The sequence below is a fragment of the Heterodontus francisci genome, chromosome 1 (assembly GCF_036365525.1).
Source record: "Heterodontus francisci isolate sHetFra1 chromosome 1, sHetFra1.hap1, whole genome shotgun sequence".
Taxonomy (NCBI): Eukaryota; Metazoa; Chordata; class Chondrichthyes; order Heterodontiformes; family Heterodontidae; genus Heterodontus; species Heterodontus francisci.
In genome coordinates, this window is record NC_090371.1 from 58,975,898 (window position 1) to 58,994,283 (window position 18,386).

At 43.4% G+C, this 18,386-nt stretch overlaps 1 protein-coding gene across 4 annotated transcripts in view; it reads left to right on the plus strand.

Annotated features, from left to right (window-relative positions):
* The window catches only part of nedd4l (NEDD4 like E3 ubiquitin protein ligase), a 640,458-nt gene that overhangs the window by 98,298 nt on the left and 523,774 nt on the right, over window positions 1–18,386 (plus strand). Inside the window, exon 1 of one of the 4 annotated variants that reach the window (XM_068031034.1) lies at window positions 11,273–11,393. The exons of the other annotated variants lie outside the window; for them this stretch is intronic. Within the exon in view, the coding sequence (XP_067887135.1) occupies window positions 11,382–11,393 (12 nt within the window). The 5' untranslated portion in view covers window positions 11,273–11,381. Of the gene's footprint in view, window positions 1–11,272; window positions 11,394–18,386 lie in introns of those variants that run through there. 4 annotated transcript variants of the gene reach the window in all.

An 18,386-nucleotide genomic window follows, 5' to 3' on the forward strand; every position in this document is an offset into this window, starting at 1 on the left:
GGCCTACTCCTCCTAATTCGTATGTTTGTCTGTAAGTTCTTGTCTGTGCCGGCCGAAACACGATCCACCTATTGTAATCTCATTTTCCAGCATTTGGGTCCGTAGCCCACCAGATTATGGCACTTGAGGTGCATATCCAGACTCCTTTTGAATAAGTTGAGGGTCTCTGCCTCAACTACCCTTTCATGCAGTGAGTTCCAGACCCCCCCCACCTTCTGGGTAGAAAAAGTTTTCCTCAGTGCCCCTCTAATTTTTCTCCCAATCACTTCAAATCTATGCCCCCTCATCACTGATCTCTCTGCTAAGGTAAATAGACCCTTCACCTCCACTCTATCCAGGCCCCTCATAATTTTTTTACATCTCAATCAAATCTTCCTTCAGCCTTCTCTGTTCCAAGGAGAACAATCCTAGCCCATCCAATCTTTCCTCATTGTTGCATTTTTCCAGTCTTGGCAACATCCTCATAAATCTCCTCTGTACCACCTCTAGTGCAGTTACATCCTTTCTGTAATGAGGTGACCAGAACTGCACACAGTACTCAAGTTGTGCCCGAACCAATGAGTTATACAGTTCCAGCATAACCTGCCTGCTCTTATATTCTATATCTCGGCTAATAAAGGAAAGGATTTCATATGCCTTCTTAACCACCTTATCGACTTGTCCTGTAACCTTCAGGAATCTGTGGACATTCACTCCAAGGTCCCATACTTCCTCTACACTTCTCAGTATTTTCCCATCTATTGTGTATTCCTTTGCCTTGTTTGACCTCCCCAAATGCTTCATCTCTCACTTCTCCAGGTTGAATTCCATTTGCCACTTTTCTGCTCATCTGACGACCAGACCATCAATATCTTCCTGCAGCTGACAGCTTTCCTCCTCGCTATTTACCACATGGCCAATCTTTGTGTCATCTGCAAACGTCTTGACCATACCCCCTATATTTATGTCCAAATCTTTAATATATGCCACAAAAAGCAGGGAACCCGGTACTGAGCCCTACGGAATGTCACTAGAAACAGCCCTTCAGTCACTAAAATACCCGTCAAGAATTCCCCTTTGTTTCCTGCCACTGAGCCAATTTTGTATCCACCTTGCTGCATTTCCCTGGATCCCATGGGCTTTTATTTTTTAACCAGTCTGCCATGTGGGACCTTGTCAAAAACTTTGCTAAAAATACATGTAGAACACATCAACTGCGCTACCGTCATCAATCTTCCTAGATACTTCTTCAAAAAATTTGATCAAGTTGGTCAAACAAGATCTTTCCATAACAAATCCATGCTGACTATCCTTGATTAACCTGTGCCTTTCTAAGTGACAGTTTATCCTGTGTCTCCAAATAGATTCCACGAATTTTCCCATTACTGAGGTTAGACTGACTGGCCTGTAATTATTTGGTCTCTCCTCCGCTCCCTTTTTAAACAGAGGTACAATGTTAGCACTTCTCCAATCATCCGGCAGCACACCTCTATCCAGTGAGGACTGGAAAATGATGGTCAGACCTTCTGCTAATTCCCCTCTTGCTTCTTTTATCAGCCTAGGGTACATTTCATCTGGCCCTGGTGATTTATCAACTTTCAAGGCTGCTAATCCCATTAATACTTCCTCTCTCCCTATGCTTATCACATCCAATACTTCACACTCCTTTTTAGCTACAATATCTGCATCATTCCCCTCTTCTGTGAAGACAAATGGAAAGTATTCATTAAGAACCATATCAGCATCTTCTGCCCCTACACATTGGCTGCCTTTTTTGTCTATTATGGGCCCTACTCTCTGCTTAGTTATCCTCTTACTCTTAATATATTGATAAAACATCTTTGGGTTCATTTTGAATTTGCTTGCCAATATTCTTTAATGCCCTCTCTTTGCTTTCCTAATTTCCTTTTTGATTTCACCCCTCCACTTTCTATACTCCTCTTGGCTTTCTGCAGTGTTGAGTTCTCGGTGTTGGACATAAGTTTTTGTTTTCTGCCTTCTCTTACCCTGAATGCTACTTGACATCCATGGGGCTCTAGATTTGGCTTTCTCCCTTTTTTTTTTGTGGGAACATTTTTTTCTCTGAACCCCTTGAATCTCCCCTTTGAATGCCTCCCACTGTTCTGACACGCATCTATCTGTCTTATCCTTCTATTTCAATACTGTCTTGCGTGTGGCATTGGGAGTAATCAAGAGATTTATACTTTTGAGGTCCTGGTTGCTAATTTATTACCGAGCTCCCTAAATTCCATTTCCAGTCCACTTCCACTCCTCAGTTTAGTAAAATTGGCTTTGCCCCAATTGAGAACTCTAACTCCCGTTCTATCTCTGTCCTTTTCCATAATTATGTTGAAGCTGACTGAATTATGATCACTACCACCAAAATGCTCTCCCACTGCCACCCCTTGTAACCAGGAACATTGAGCATTGAACATTCCTGTCTCCTCTTAAGCCATGTTTCTGTAATAGCAATGATATCATACTGCCATCTGTCTGTCTGTGCCCTCAGCTTATCTGCTTTATTTGTTATACTCCTTGCATTGAAATAGATACCCTTGAGCACTGCTAAACTCTTTTAAAAATTTTTCTCAGCTTTGTTTCCTCTGTCTTGCAGATTCATCCATTAAATTTCTGCTTTCCATTTTCATTTCTGATTTTGTCCCAACTGAGTGTACCCTCAGGTTGCCACCCACCTCCCCAACAGCACTTGCAAAGCGTCCAGCATGGAACTAAGTCCCGGCTCTGTTCAAGTGCAACCATCTGGCCTGTACAGGTCCCATCTTCCCCAGAGCTTTTCCCAATGTCCCAGGAATCTAAAGCCCTCTCTCCTGCATCCTTCTTCCATCCACGCATTCATCTGTCTTATCTTTCTATTTCTATATGCACTTGTGCGTGGCACTGGGAGTAATCCAGAGATTACTACTTCTGAGGTCCTGCTTGCTAATTTCATACTTGGCTCCCTAAATTCTGACTGCAAGACTGCATCCTAGTATCTGCCTATGTCTAGATGTGGATCACGACTGCTGGCTGTTCACTCTCCCCCTTCAGGATGCTCTGTAGCTGCTCAGTGACATCTTTGTCCCTGGCACAAGGGAGTCAACACACCATCCTGGCTTCACGTCTGCAGCCACAGAAACGCCTGTCTGTTCCCCAGACTATTGAATCACCTATCACTACGGATTTTCCAGTCTTCCCCTGTACCCCTCTGTGCAGCTGAGCCACCCATGGTGCCATGGATTTGGCTCTGGCTGCACTCCCCATCGCTTTCCTCAGTATTCAGAACTGAATACCTGTTGGAGAGTGAGATGCACTCAGGGGTCTTCCACACTACCTGCCTGATCCTTTTTGACTGCCTGGTTGCCTCTCACCCTGCATACTGTTAAGCTATGAGGTGACCACAGCTCTGCTGTTTCTCCATAGTCTTGCAAATTTCTCCTTTCCAAATTTCTCTTGTTGTGCATTCCAGATTGCAATAGCTCATTGTGTAACATAAGGATTCTAATTTCCCCTTGGATTTTTAAAATCAATTATCTTGAATCTCTCCTATGGCTACCAACTCTCCTGCCAGTGGAAGCACTTTCTCCAAATCCACTCTTGATAAAATGCCTCAAAATTTTGAACACCTCTGTTTAATCATCCCTTAACATTCTCTTGTCTAAGACTGATGATCCCTTCTCTCGTCTCTCCACATTGCTGAAGTCCCACATCCCTGATACCATTCTGGTAAATGTCCTTTGCACCCTCTAGAGGGCCGCCAACAAGTGGGGGGTGAGGGCTCAGATTACATAGTACTTCCACTTCAAGGCTGAGGCAATCCTTCATGGACTCTTAAAGAAAGACAGGAAGTGCTGGAAATACTCATCAGGTCAGGCAGAGAGAAGCAGAGTTAATGTTTCTGGTCTGTGACCTTTCAACCATACCTTTGGTCACCTCCCCCAACTTTTCCTTGTCTTTATGCAGCATCTTCGAGCACTTCGCCTGGTTAGTTCTATAGAAGCATAAATTGTTACATGATGGGCTAGGACTTGGACAATTGATGAAATACAATGTGTTTTTTAAAATCCATGTTATGGGAGATGGGGAGACATTGAAGTTTGGTGAGGTTGAAGTAATTAATGAACTGGACTGCACATGGAACTGGATAAGGGCATTGTTTTCATTTGAATTGGAACTTCTCAAGGTCAGAAAAAAAAGTTGGAGTTTGAGCTTGGAGTTGACAGAAGTATCAAGGAGAACTTCAGTGCCCATGAGGATGAGTTAGGGATCTAGGTCTGTGAATTTACAGATATAGGAATGCAGTTTGAACAATAACTTGCTGTTAAGTAGATGCATTGATGGCTGAAGGACTGCTGCAATATCAGAGATGACATTGTTCAAGTAAGCTAAATTGCCTGTAGATTTGAGTGGTTCAGGAGCATGTTCAAGTTCCCAGGGCATCATTCGAAGAGAAGAGCACTCTCTTGCTAACTTGGCCAACATTCCTCTTGAACTAAATGTCACAACAAGCAGATCAGCTGGTCATCCGTCTTGCTGTTATTTGTTTCTGCTGTGTGCGAATTAGCTGCTGCATTTCCAAGTAATTCATTGCATGCAAAATACTTGAGATGAGATAATCAAAGAGGATTTCCTGTAATTTAGACGTTGTTCATGTCTGTTTGGGCAATGGACAAAAAACAAAATTGTTTGTACAGTGGCCACTGCACAAATTGAAGTGAAGCAGTAACTGCCTCAGTGAAGGTTTCCTGTCTGTTTATTTGGAACAAATATGCCAAAGCTTGCACTGTGATTGGCGATGCATTCTTTGAAATGTTCATGCATCAAGAATCCATATGTATAGATTTTGAGGTGGGGGGAGCGGGGTGCCGGTGGGGGATGGTGGTAGGAAATAAATAAGTTGATTGTCTTTCATCGCTAACCCAGCAAGTGATATGCTTCAGAAGAACATGGTTCAATATTAACACCTGTGGCATGAAAGACTTCTTTTAAAATGTTGTCCTAAATTCAGATGGCTTATCGTCTTCAGCTTAAAGATGTAAACCTAAGAGTTATGACATTCATTTAAATTGATGTATTGATAAATTTATGGTAGTCTGTTAATCTACAATCCTTTTGGACAACATTCAAAAAAGTATATGCTTTTTTTTTATTTGTTCATGGGATGTGGGCGCCACTGGCTAGGCCAGCATTTATTGGCCATCCCTAATTGCCCTTGAGAAGCTGCTGGTGAGCTGCCTTTTTAGATTTAGATTGAGAGGTACAGCACTGAAACAGGCCCTTCGGTCGACTGAGTGTGTGCCGACCATTAACCACCCATTTATCCTAATCCTACACTAATCCCATATTTCTACCACATCCTCACCTGTCCCTATATTCCCCTACCACCTACCTATACTAGGGGCAATTTATAATGGCCAATTTACCTATCAACCTGCAAGTCATTTGGCTGTGGGAGGAAACCGGAGCACCCGGATGAAACCCATGCAGACACGGGGAGAACTTGCAAACTCCACACTGGCAGTACCCAGAATTGAACCCGAGTCGCTGGAGCTGTGAGGCTGCGGTGTTAACCACTGTGCCGCCGCCTTGAACGGCTGCAGTTCTTGGAGTGTAGGTACAACAACAGTACTGTTTGGAAGGGAGTTCCAGGATTTTGACCCAGTTACAGAGAAGGAACGGCGATATAGTTCCAAACCGGCTTGGAGGGGAACTTGAAGGTGGTGGTGTTCCCATACAACTGCTGCCCTTGTCCTTCTGCATGGTAGAGGTTGCAGGTTTGGAAGGTTCTGTTGAAGGAGCCTTGGTGCATTGCTCCAGTGCATCTTGTAGATGGTACACACTGGTGCCACTGTGCATCGCTGGTGAAGGGAGTGCATGTTGAAGGTGGTGAATGGGGTGCCAATCAAGCAGGCTGCTTTGTCTTGGATGGTGTTGAGCTTCTTGAGTGTTGGAGCTACACCCATCCAGGCAAGTGGTGAGCATTCCATCACATTCCTGATTTGTGCCTTGTAGATGGTGGACAGGCATTGGAAACGTGAAGCGAGTTATTCGCCGCAGAATTCCCAATCTCTGACCTGCTTTTGTAGCCACAGCATTTATGTGGCTGGTCCAGTTAAGTTTCTGGTCAATGGTGACCTCCAGGATGTTGTTGATGAGGGATTCAGTGATTATAAAGCCGATGAACATCAAAAGGATGTGATTAGATGCTCTCTTGTTTGAAATGGTCTTTTGCCTGGCATTTGTGTGGCGCAAATGTTACTTGCCACTTATCAGCCCAAGCCTGGATGTTGTCCAGGTCTTGCTGCATCTGGCCACAGGTTGCTTCAGTATCTGAGGAGTTGCGAATGATGCTGAACTTTGTGCTATCATCAGCGAACATCCCCACTTCTGACCTTTATGATTGAAGGAAGGTCATTGATGAAACAGCTGAAGATGGTTGGGCCTAGGACACTACCCTGAGGAGATTCTGCAGTGATGTCCTGGGACTGAGATGATCTCCAACAAACACAACTATCTCCCTTTGTGCTTGGTATGACTCCAACCAGTGGACAGTTTTCTCCCTGATTCCAGTTTTGCGAGGGCTCCTTGATGCCATACTCATTCAAATGCTGCCTTGATGTCAAGGGCAATCGCTCTTACCTCACCTCTTGAGTTCAGCTCTTTTATTCATGTATGACCCAAGGCTGCAATTAGGTCAGGAGCTGAGAGGCCCTCGCAGAACCCAATCTGAATATCAGTGAGCAGGTTATTGCTGAACAAGCGCTGTCAGTGAACCCTTCCATCACTTTGTTGATGTTTGAGTGTAGACTGATGGGACAGTAATTGGACCGTTTGGATTTGTCCTGCTTTTTGTGTACAGGCCATACCTGGGCAATTTTCCACATTGCTGGGTAGATGCTAGTGTTGTAGCTGTACTGGAACAACTTGGCTCAGGGCGTGGCTCATTCTGGAGTACCAGTCTTCAGTACTATTGCTGGAATGTTGTAAGGGCCCATAGCCTTTGCACTATCCAGTGCTGTCAGCTATTTCTTGGTATCACGTGGAGTGAATTAGATTGGCTGAAGACTGGCATCTGTGATACTGTGGACCTCAGAAGGAGGCAGAGATAGATCATCCACTTGGCACTTCTGGCTGAAGATGGATGCAAATGCTTCAACCTTGTCTTTTGCACTGATGTGCTGGGCTCCTCCATTGTTGAGCATAGGGATATTTGTGGAGCCTCCTCTTTCTGTTTGTTGTTTAATTGTCTTCCACCAGTCATGACTGGATGTGGCAGGACTGCAGAGCTTAGATTTGATCTGTTGGTTGTGGGATCGCCAAGCTCTGTCTATCACATGTTGCTTCTGCTGTTTGGCATAAGGTTCCCCATGGTAGGCTCATTCAGAAAGTAAGGAGGCATGGGATTCAGGGAAAGTTGGCTGTCTGGATACAAAATTGGCTAGCCCATGGAATTCAGAGGGTGGTAGTAGATGGAAAGTATTCAGCATGGAGCTCGGTGACCAGTGGTGTTCCACAAGGATCTGTTCTGGGACCTCTGCTATTTGTGATTTTTATAAATGACTTGGATGAGGAAGTGGAAGGCTGGGTTAGCAAGTTTGCCGATGACACGAAGGTTGCTGGAGTTGTGGACAGTGTGGAAGGCTGTTGTAGGTTGCGACGGGACATTGACAGGATGCAGAGCTGGGCTGAGAAGTGGCAGATGGAGTTCAACCTGGAAAAATGTGAAGTGATTCATTTTGGAAGGTCGAATATGAATGCGAAATACAGGCTTAAAGACAGGATTCTTGGTAGTGTGGAGGAACAAAGGGATCTCGGGGTCCATGTCCATAGATCGCTCAAAGTTGCCACCCAAGTTGATAGGGTTGTTAAGAAGGCGTATGGTGTGTTGGCTTTCATTAACAGGGGGATTGAGTTTAAGAGCCGCGAGGTTATGCTGCAGCTCTATAAGGCCCTGATTCGACCACACTTGGAATATTGTGTTCAGTTCTGGTCGCCTCATTATAGGAAGGATGTGGAAGCTTTAGAGAGGGTGCAGAGGAGATTTACCAGGATGCTGCCTGAACTGGAGGGCATGTCCTACGAAGAAAGATTGAGGGAGCTCGGGCTTTTCTCATTGGAGCGAAGAAGGATGAGAGGTGACTTGATAGAGGGGTACAAGATGATGAGAGGCATAGATAGAGTGGATAGCCAGAGACTTTTTCCCAGGGTGGAAAGGGCTATCACCAGGGGGCATAATTTTAAGGTGATTGGAGGAAGGTTTCGGGGAGATGTCAGAGGTAGGTTCTTTACACAGAGAGTGGTGGGTGCGTGGAATGCGCTGCCAGCGGTGGTAGTAGAAGCAGATACGTTAGGGGCATTTAAGCGACTCTTGGATAGGTACATGGATGATAGTAGAATGAAGGGTAGGTAGTTAGTTTGATCTTAGAGTAGGTTAAAGGTTCGGCACAACATAGTGGGCCGAAGGGCCTGTACTGTGCTGTACTGTTCTATGTTTTATGTTCTAAATGGAGACGCAGAAGTTGAGGAAGGGAAGAACCTGGGGATGGTCCATGTGAAGGCGAGGGCAGGCTGAAATTTGGAAACAAAGTTGACTGAATTTTCCAGTTTGGGCGAGAGCACTAAACAACATCTCTATATCTATCAATATATTGGAAAAAGAGGTGGGGGAGGGGGCAGGTGTAGAATTAGGTAAATGAATATTCCACATGCCCCATGAAAAGGCACAAGTAGCTCGGCCGCAAATGGCGGCTGAAGGGCGGAAGGATCGTACAAGCGGCCAGAGTCCAAGGAATCAGAGCTCAAGCTGGTTGTCTATAACTTCCTCCAATCCTGCAGAGGACTTTGAAAGGATTTGGACACCAGGATAGAAATTTTAAATTGGTGAAAATGGGGGAAACAGAAGCCAGTGTCAGTCACCAAGGATAGAGGTGATGCTGAGTGGGACATAGTGTGGGATATGGTGCAGGCAACAGAGTTTTGGATGAGCTGATGTTAATGTGGGATATGAACAGATATAAACAGATAGGAGGTGGATAGTAATGCACGAATGATGCAGCAAGAGTCCATTAAATGTACAAAGCTTCTATGGGGTTTGTTTGCCCTGCTGAACCTACAACTGAAGTACCCAAACATGAGATTTTGCCTCTGTTGAAAATTGTATAACACCCATGAAAATTGGCAGTTTTATGATATTAAAAAGCACAAATGTACGTTGCTAATCTTGGACCTCATCTATGGAGATGGTTCTCTAGCCGCCTTTCCTCTTTCTGTCGCAGCAGTTTGTTGGAGCTATTATAGCTCCAGTTAGTCTACCTCTGTTATACATGTGCTCATAGGTAATATGACACACAATGTAACAAATTATTATGCCTTGCATGTAAAAGGCAACAGCACAATACCCATCACGTTACATAACATAACGTAGTAAATATTACAATACCTCGATCTCATGGTGCAATTTCAATATTATACATTGTGTAACATTTCTAATTTCAAAGCCAGTATTTACAAATCTCTTGTGTTTCGTGTTTTGTAGTCAGAAGCCTGTCAAATATATACTTGTTTGGCTTAAATATTTTACTCAAAGCAGGAACAAATTACAATTGAACAAAGAGGGAGCCAGCCAATGAACAAATAGCATCATGATAAACTAAGACAGTCATCTCCTGCTGGGTTTCTTCTGACCTTGTTCATAGTATATCCAAGAGAAGGAGCTGGGGTTTATAAGCAATGGACAAACTTTCCAGCAGCAACTTTTTAAAAAAATCATTCATGGGATATGGGCATCGCTGGCAAGGCCAGTATTTATTGCCCATCCCTAATTGTCCTTGAGAACACGGTGGTGAGCCATCTTGTTGAACCCTGAAGTCCATGTAGTGTCAGGACATGTACAGTGCTGTTCCGGGGGTGGGGGGTAGTTCCAGGATTTTTACCCAGCAACAATGAATGCTATATTTGCAAGTCAGGATGAGGTATGACTTGGAATGAACTTGCAGGTGGTGGTGTTCTTGTGCATCTGTTTCCCTTGTCCTTCCAGGTGGTAGAGGTTGTGAGTTTGGAAGGTGCTATCGAAGAAGCCTTGGCGAGTTGCTACAGTGCATTTGGTATATTTATACACAGCTACCACTGCATGCCAGTGTTGGAGGGAGTGAATGTTTAAGGTGGTAGATAAGGTGCCAATCAAGTGGACTGTTTTATCCTGGATCGTATTGAGTTTCTTGAGTTTTGGAGCTGCATTCATCCAGGCAAGTGGAGAGTTTTCATCACACTCCTGACTTCTGCCTTGTAGATGGTGGACAGGCTTTGGGGAGTCAGGAGGTGTGGCATCAAGGTGTGGCTGCAAAATTCCCAGCCTTTGACCTGCTCTTGTCTCCACAGTATTTATATTTCTGGTCCAGTTAAATTTCTGTTCATTGATAACCCTCAGGATGTTGATGGTGGGAGATTCAGCGTTGATAATATCATTGAATGTCAAGGGAAAATGGTTAGTTTCTCTTTTGTTGGAGAAGGTCATTGCTTGGCACTTGTGTGATGCGAATTTCACTTCTAACTTATCAGCCCAAGCCTGTCTGTTGCCCAGGTCTTGTTGCATGCAGGCATGGACTGCTTCAGTATCTGAGGAGTTGTGAATGGTACGGAACATTGTGTAATCATCAACGAACATCCCCACTTGTGACTTTATGTTGGAGGGAAGGTCATTGATGAAGCAGCTGAAGATGGTTGAGCCTCGGGTACTACCCAGAGCAACTCCTGCAGCGATGTCCTGGGACTGAGATGATTGGCCTGCAGCAACCATAACCATCTTCCTTGGCGGCAACCAGTTGAGAGTTTCCCCCTTATTCCCAGTAACTTCATTTTTACTAGGGCTCCTTGATTCCACACTCAGTGAAATGCCACATTGATGTCGAGGGCAGTCACTCTCACCCCACCTCGACCTTGACGGGAATTGATCTTTGCGGCCTTAAATGGTAGGCCAATGTAAATGTTGTTCCACGTGATGCATTATATAATGTAGTGCTCCTTTGACTTAGAATGAGAAATGCCATGGAGATTGTAAAATTTACACGTCTTAAGTTAACCATGTGGCTGTAGCGTCACGTTGCTTATTAAAGGATCAACTTAAGCTATGACTCTCATTTCTTTATTCACTCCAGGATTTGATCATATTTAAATGGATAAAGGTTGCCTTCCTTTCTGCAGTATCATGTTTCCTGCATTTCTTTCCTGTCTGTTGTACAAAATTTGGCAATAACTTGATGCAAGTTAATTGCGCAATTGCTTTTGTGTGCAACAGATTAATGTGTAGCAGAAACTCGTGAGGATCTATTGTGCTGTTTTACAAAGAAACCATTTCGCTCTTTTCTCGCATACTCCTTTTGAAGTAATGATAATGGATCAGTTGGTAAATGGATTATTTGGTGAGTGAGCCAAGCAGATCAGGAAGTTCCCAGTTTTGATCCTTGCTTTGTGTAGTTAGCTCATGTTGACAGGAAGTGTCATGACCGTTAAATTACTATTACTCCTGCCAGCTTCATGAGAGTAGAAAAGAAAACTATCAGTTGGTGAATCTGTTCCTAATTTCCATGCTTTCATTCACATTGTATGTGTAGATGATTAATGAGCATGAGTTTGGGGTATGCTGTGATGATATAAAAACTGTCAAAGGTCCTCTGATGAAAGGCCACTGACCTGAAACATTAAATCTGCTTCTCTCTCCTCGGATACTGCCAGACCTCCTGAATATTTCTAGCATTTTCTGTTTTTATTTCAGATTTACAGCATCAGCAGTATTTTGCTTTTATACTATAATAAAAACAAGAAATGCTGGAACCACTCAGCAGGTCTGGCAGCATCTGTGAAAAGAGAAGCAGAGTTAACGTTTCGGGTCAGTGACCCTTCTTCGGAACTGACAAATATTAGAAAAGTCACAGGTTATAAGCAAGTGAGGTGGGGGTGGGGCAAGAGATAACAAAGGAGGTCTAGATTGGACCAGGCCACATAGCTGACCAAAAGGTCACGGAGCAAAGGCAAACAATATGTTAATGGTGTGTTGAAAGACAAAGCATTAGTACAGATTAGATGTTAAAGTTGTGATGATACATTCTTCTGCCTTCTGGATGGTCCCTTCCATGTTGAAATGTGTGCAGAGATTGCTGACCAGGCTATCTATATGTGTGTGTATATGTATGTATGTATATAGGCAGATGGGTAGATAAAGATGTGAATGCATGTAAAGATATCCACTAGCGTTCATTGGTTTACTCATGCATTTAAAGCAATTATACCATTGATTCTAGACATGTGAAAGCACTAGCAAAGAAGCTTGGGGCTGTGATTTTGTAGAAGCAGAAAAGTCCTCTCTTGGCTTCTGCTGTTAATGTATCAGTGCCTTTTTTAAAAAAAAAAGTGTGTAAAATAGTTTTAAGGCTGAAAAGTTTTTGTTACTGGTAATGACACCATCCGACCCTCATTTAAAGGCAATGAGAAGCATAAGATTAATAAATGGCTTGTTAAAAACAATTTTTTCTAGTAATTTATAATTAAGAAAGACATTGTTGCTGCTGTTGACACTAATCATTTTCAAAAATGGGTGAAAATGTGATGGAGTTGCCGTTCATGTGGGTGCTATTGATACCTTGAAACTTTATGTGCAATATACTAAAGACTTAAATGTTTATTGTTAATTGAAGTGAATTGCTCCCTTGTAAATCTATGTTTTTACGCCTTTAAAAAAAATATATTTTTGGTATGTGTGTAATGGTGTAGGGCCACATTTATTTCCCGCCCCAAGTTACTTGGGAAAGGTAGTATGTTCCCTTGAATTGTTCTTTTTGTTTATAGTGATTGTTTTACAACAGAGTGACTTGCTAGGACACTTCAGAGTAATGAGACAACCCACCTATTGTGTGGCTGGAGTCATATAGGCCAGATCATTTAGGGTGTTGCAGATTCTGTTCGCTGAAGGATGTTAGTTAAAGGTGGGTTTCTAATAGTGAAGTGGAAGCTTTCGTCGTCATTTTCCAAATGATAGCCTACATAGGAGCACATTCTGTTGAATGGAAATTTCACAGGTCATGGTGGACTTGGGACTAGAAAAGCAAAATATGGCACTCAGCAGGCCTGGCAGCTTCTGTCAGAGGAACAGAGTTAATGTTTCAGGTCAATTACCTTTCACCAGAACTGAGAAAAGTCAGAAATATAATGGGTTTTGAGCAAGTAAAAGGTGGGAGGGTGGGAAGAAGAACAAAAGGAAGGTTTGTGATTGGGTGGAGGTCACAAGATATTAGATGACACATGATGCAAGGCCAAAGGGAGTGGTAATGGGACAAGTAAAGAAACAACATATGCCTAGAGAGGGGTGAATGGCAGGATAACTGCTGCCCAAACAAAGTAAAGGAAATAAGAAGAAAGGAGAGAAAAATAAACAAACCAGCAAGGAAACAAAAACAAAATGGGGCCAGCGGTTGCAATCTAAGATAGTTGAACTCAAAATGTTGAAACAAGAAGGCTATCAACTGCTTAGTCAAAAGATGAGGTGCTGTTCCCTGAACTTGCTTTGAGCTTCATTGGAACATCACAGCAAGCCAAGGACAGAGAGGTCAGAATGTGAGCCATTGGAGAACTAAAATGACAGGTGACTGGAAGCTTGGGGTCACTAAATAGAGGTCTTTGCAAAGCAGTCATCCAGTCTGCATTTGGTCTTTCCAATATAGAGAAGACCACATCGTGAACAATGAATACACTATATTAAATTGAAAGAAATACAAGTAAGTTGCTGTTTCACCAGGAAGGAGTGTTCGGGGCCTTGGATGATGAGAAGGGAGGAGGTAAAAGGGCAAGTGTTGCATCTCCTGTGCTTGCATGAAAGGGAGCAGTAAGAACGGGTGGGAGTGTTGGGGTGGCTGAGGTGTGGATCAGGATGTCATGGAGGAACAGCCTCATAGGAATGCTGAAAGGGGACTTTGAACTCCCAGTCTCTGGGGTGCTAGTACAGCAAGTATTATAACAATTGCAATGCTGCATCTATACTGCCAATATACCAAAGGGTATTGGACTCTGTTGTGCAGACCCTGTATTGCAGAGAAATTGGAAATTTCTCTGCAGCACCTGTGGAAGAGCCTGTCACTCTAGAATTGGCCTTTATAGCCACTCCAGGCGCTGCTTCACAAACCACTGACCATCTCCAGGCGCGTATCCATTGTCTCTCGAGATAAAGAGGCCCAAAAAGAATTGGACCCTGTTGAATTACATGATAATTTCACTTTTTTGAGTCGGTGACCAAGTTTCCTTGGTTTCTTAGCATTGCCGTGTAAGATTATAAAGGTTTCTGTGGAATGTGGACTAAACACTTCAGTGTTGAACTTGCTAATGATATTGACAAGAAAATGTTCATTGTCTGTATTCTGGAGCTCAGTCTAGCTACCTCTGCAATTTGTGGGTAGTTTGGGGGACCAGATGTGGCACTGGCCTATTTGTCAAGCCTGCTGATTTTTTTCTAATTGATTTGTGGGATGTTGGTGCAATGGCAAGGCTAGTATTTATTGTTTATCCCTAATTTCCCTCGAGAAGGTGGTAGTGAGCCACCTTCTTGACCCGCTGCAGTCCAGGCAGTGAAGATATTCCCACAATGCTGTTAGGGAAGAAGATCTAGAATTCTGAGCCAGCAGCAGTAAAGGGATGGCAACATAGTTCAAAGTCAGGATGGTGTGTGACTTGGAGGGGAGGTTACGAGCTGTGGTGTTCCCACGTACCTGCTGCCCTTGTCCTTTTAGGTGGTAGAGATTGTGGTTTTGGGAGTTGTTGTTCAAGAATCTTTAGCGAGTTGCTGCAGTGCATTTTGTGGGTGGTATTCACTGCAGCTGTGGTGCACCAGTGGTTGAGGGAATGAATGATTTAAGGTGGTGGTCGGTGTGTTAGTCAAGCAGGCTGCTTTGTCTTGGATGGTGTCGAGTGTCTTGAGTGAGTGCAGCTCCAATATATTCAGGTAAGTGGAAAGTATTCCATCACACTCCTGACTTGTGCCTTATGAATGGTAGAAAACCTTTGGTGATTTGGAAGACGAGTCGCTAAGTGCAGAATTCCCAGACTCTGACCTGCACTAGTAGCCACAGTATTTATTTGATTGATCCAGCTAGGTTTCTAGTCAGTGATGACACCTAGGATTTCACAAGGATAATACTGCTGAATGTCATCCGGGCTGGTTAGAGTCTCCCTATTGGAAATGGTTATGACCTGGTACTTGCATTGCAGTAACGTTACTTGCCACTTATCATCCTAAGCCTGGATGTTGCCCAGGCCTTGCTGCATGTGGGCACTGACTGCTTCATTATCTGAGGAGTTGAGAATTGTACTGAACACTGTGAAATCGTGAGTGAACAACCCCACTTCTGACATTATGATGGAGGAAAGGTATTGATGAAGCAGCTGAAGATAGTTGCGCTTAGGACAGTGCCCTGAGAAACTCTTGCAGTGCATTCCTGGGGATGAGATGATTGGCTTCCAACAACCACAACCATCTTCCTTTGTGTAGGGTATGACTCCGACCAGTGGAGAGTTTACTTTGATTCCTATTACCAAATATTAGTAAGCCCTCAATTGATTTAGTATTGGTTTCAATTAGGGATTCTAAAAACGTAGTAATTGTTGCGTGATCTTTTTGCAGTGCTGTGATAACCACAGGTGTGGTGGATTAGTGGTTCACTGCACTCAAATTTATTCTGTCTTTTATCTAACCTTTCAATGATTGTCATTGCTCCCAGAGGTGGGATGTGGGGGAAAACCACTGTAGCTCAGCGTTAATTTCTTGACAAAATCGTAGGAATTGTTTCTTGTAATTTGACTCTAAATGTGTCATAGAAATCATAGAATCATAGAAAGTTTAAGACACAGAAAGAGGCCAATTGACCCATCGTGTCTGCACCGGCTGAAAAATGATCCACCTATTCTAATCCCACCTTCCAGCATTAGGTCCGTAGCCCTTCAGATTACAGCACTTGAGGTGCATATCTGGACTTCTTTTGAATGAGTTGAGGGTCTCTGCCTCAACTATCCTAACGGTCAGTGAGTTCCAGACCCCCACCACCTTCTGGGTGAAAACGTTTTCTTCATTTCTCCTCTAATTTTTCAACGAATCACTTTAAATCTATGTTCTCTCTGCTAAGGTGAATAGACCCTTCACCTCCACTCTATCCAGGCCCCTCATAATTTTGTACATTTCAATCAGATCACGCCTCAGCCTTCTCTGTTCCAAGGAGGACAACCCCAGCCTATTCAATCTTTCCTCATTGCTGCATTTTTCCAGTCCTGGCAACATCCTCGTAAATCTCCTCTGTATCCTCTCTAGTGCAGTTACATCCTTCCTGTAATGAGGTGACCCAAACTGCACACAGTACTCAAGTTGTGGCCTAACCAATGATTTATACCATTTCAGCGTAACCTCCCTGCTTTTATTTTCTACACCTCGACTAATAAAGGAAAGGACTCCATATGCCTTCTTAACCACCTTATCGACCTGTCCTGCTACCTTCAGGGATGTGGATATTCACTCCAAGGTCCCTCACTTTCTTCACACTTCTCAGTATTTTCCCATTAACCGTGTATCAATTGGTCCAAGCTCCGTACAGGATGGTCGGATGAAGAAACGAGTTCCCTCTGCAGTGACCCACCAGCCGCAGCTTTAGCCCCAGGTTTAGAACATTCTCGGCATCAATCAGCAGCGCATATTCCTGTGGCGAGAGCATTCTTGTTTTTCCATTTTATAGTCCACCTCAGCCAATTGTTACAGAATGGATGCAGCATCAGCCTCTTATGTGACAAGTCAGTTTTTTTTGTAGTTGACTGTCCTGGTGACAATCCAGTATGATCTCTTGATAAATCTTTCCAAAGGAGGAATGCATGGAATTAATTTAGCAAATGAAAGCCTTTTCTGTAGGCAACAAGTGTGCCACGACATGGCCTCTTGTTAAGGTCGGTTATCTGTTGGATTCTTAATTACTTTTTACTGAAGCAAGGATCTATTTTAAGTTTTTTGAAATTTACAAATATGTTTTAGCATATGTACCTGTCGAGAGTAAAGGTGCAGAGGCCACTCAATATTTTTGAGTGGTCAGAATTTAATACTGTATTGGAGTGGCTAGCTAACGGGGAACATGGAGTCGGGATAAATGACTAATTTTCAGGATGGCAAACTGTAACTAGTGAAGTGCCACAGGGGGCCTCAATTATTTTCAATCTATATTCATGAGTTGGATGGAGGGACCGACTGTGGGAAAATACGAGATCGTCCACTTTGGCAGGAAGAATAGAAAAGCAGGTTTGTCTTGTGAGGAAAGGTTGAGCAGGTTGGTCCTATGCTAATTGGAGTTTAGAAGATTGAGAGATGATCTTATTGAAAATGTATAAAATGGGGTAGATGGGAGTGTGGAATTCGAAGCACAAACCGATCAGCCATGATATTGAATGGTGGAGCAGGCTTGAGATGCCGAATGGCCTATTTCTCCTAATTCATATGGTCGTATAATATTCTGAGGGGATTTGACAGGATAGATGCTGAGAGGATGTTCCCCCTTGTGGGGAAATCTAGAACTAGGAGGCACAGTTTCAAATTAAGGGGTCTCCCATTTAACACAGAGATGAGAAGGAATTTCTTCTCTGGGTTGTTAATCTTTGGAATTCTCTTCCCCAGTGAGCAGTGGAGGCTGGATCATTGAATATGTTCAAGACTGAGTTAGACAGATGTTTGATTGACAAGGGAGTCCAGGGTTATGGGGGGCAGGCAGGAAAGTAGAGTTAAGGCCACAATCAAATCAGCCATGATCTTATTGAATGGCGGAGCAGGCTTGAAGGGGCCCAATGGCCTACTGCTGTTCCTATTTTTTACATTCTTTGTTCTCTATTGCAGATGGATCATCTCTTCACTACTAAATATTTCCAGTGGGTTACCTTCCTGCGCTATACGCTAAACTTTTGGAGCCTGTTGTTGTAGGACCTCAACCTGTTGGAACCCTCTCACCACTTCCACCACCCCCCCCCCCCCCCCCCCGCTCCCCCCCTCTAACTTGTGAACTGTTCCCAAATGCCTTACTGTAACTTGAAGCTAAATTTCAGGCTCGTTATTGAATCCCAAGTTTGATTTAACAAAGAGGAAAGAACTTTGATTTATTTCGTGCCTTTCACATCCTAAGTATGTCCCAAAGCATGTTACAGACAATGCATTACTTTTAAAATATGATAACTGTTTTGTAGACAAATAAGCCAATTTGCGCACTGAAAAGGGCCACAGACAATGTACAGTAATGATGTATTCATAAGTTTTTAGGTTGGTTAACGGATAGTGATCCAGAATACTGGAACAGCTCTCTTGCTCTTCAGATATTGCCATGCGATTCTTTTGAGCCCACGTGAGAGGTTGA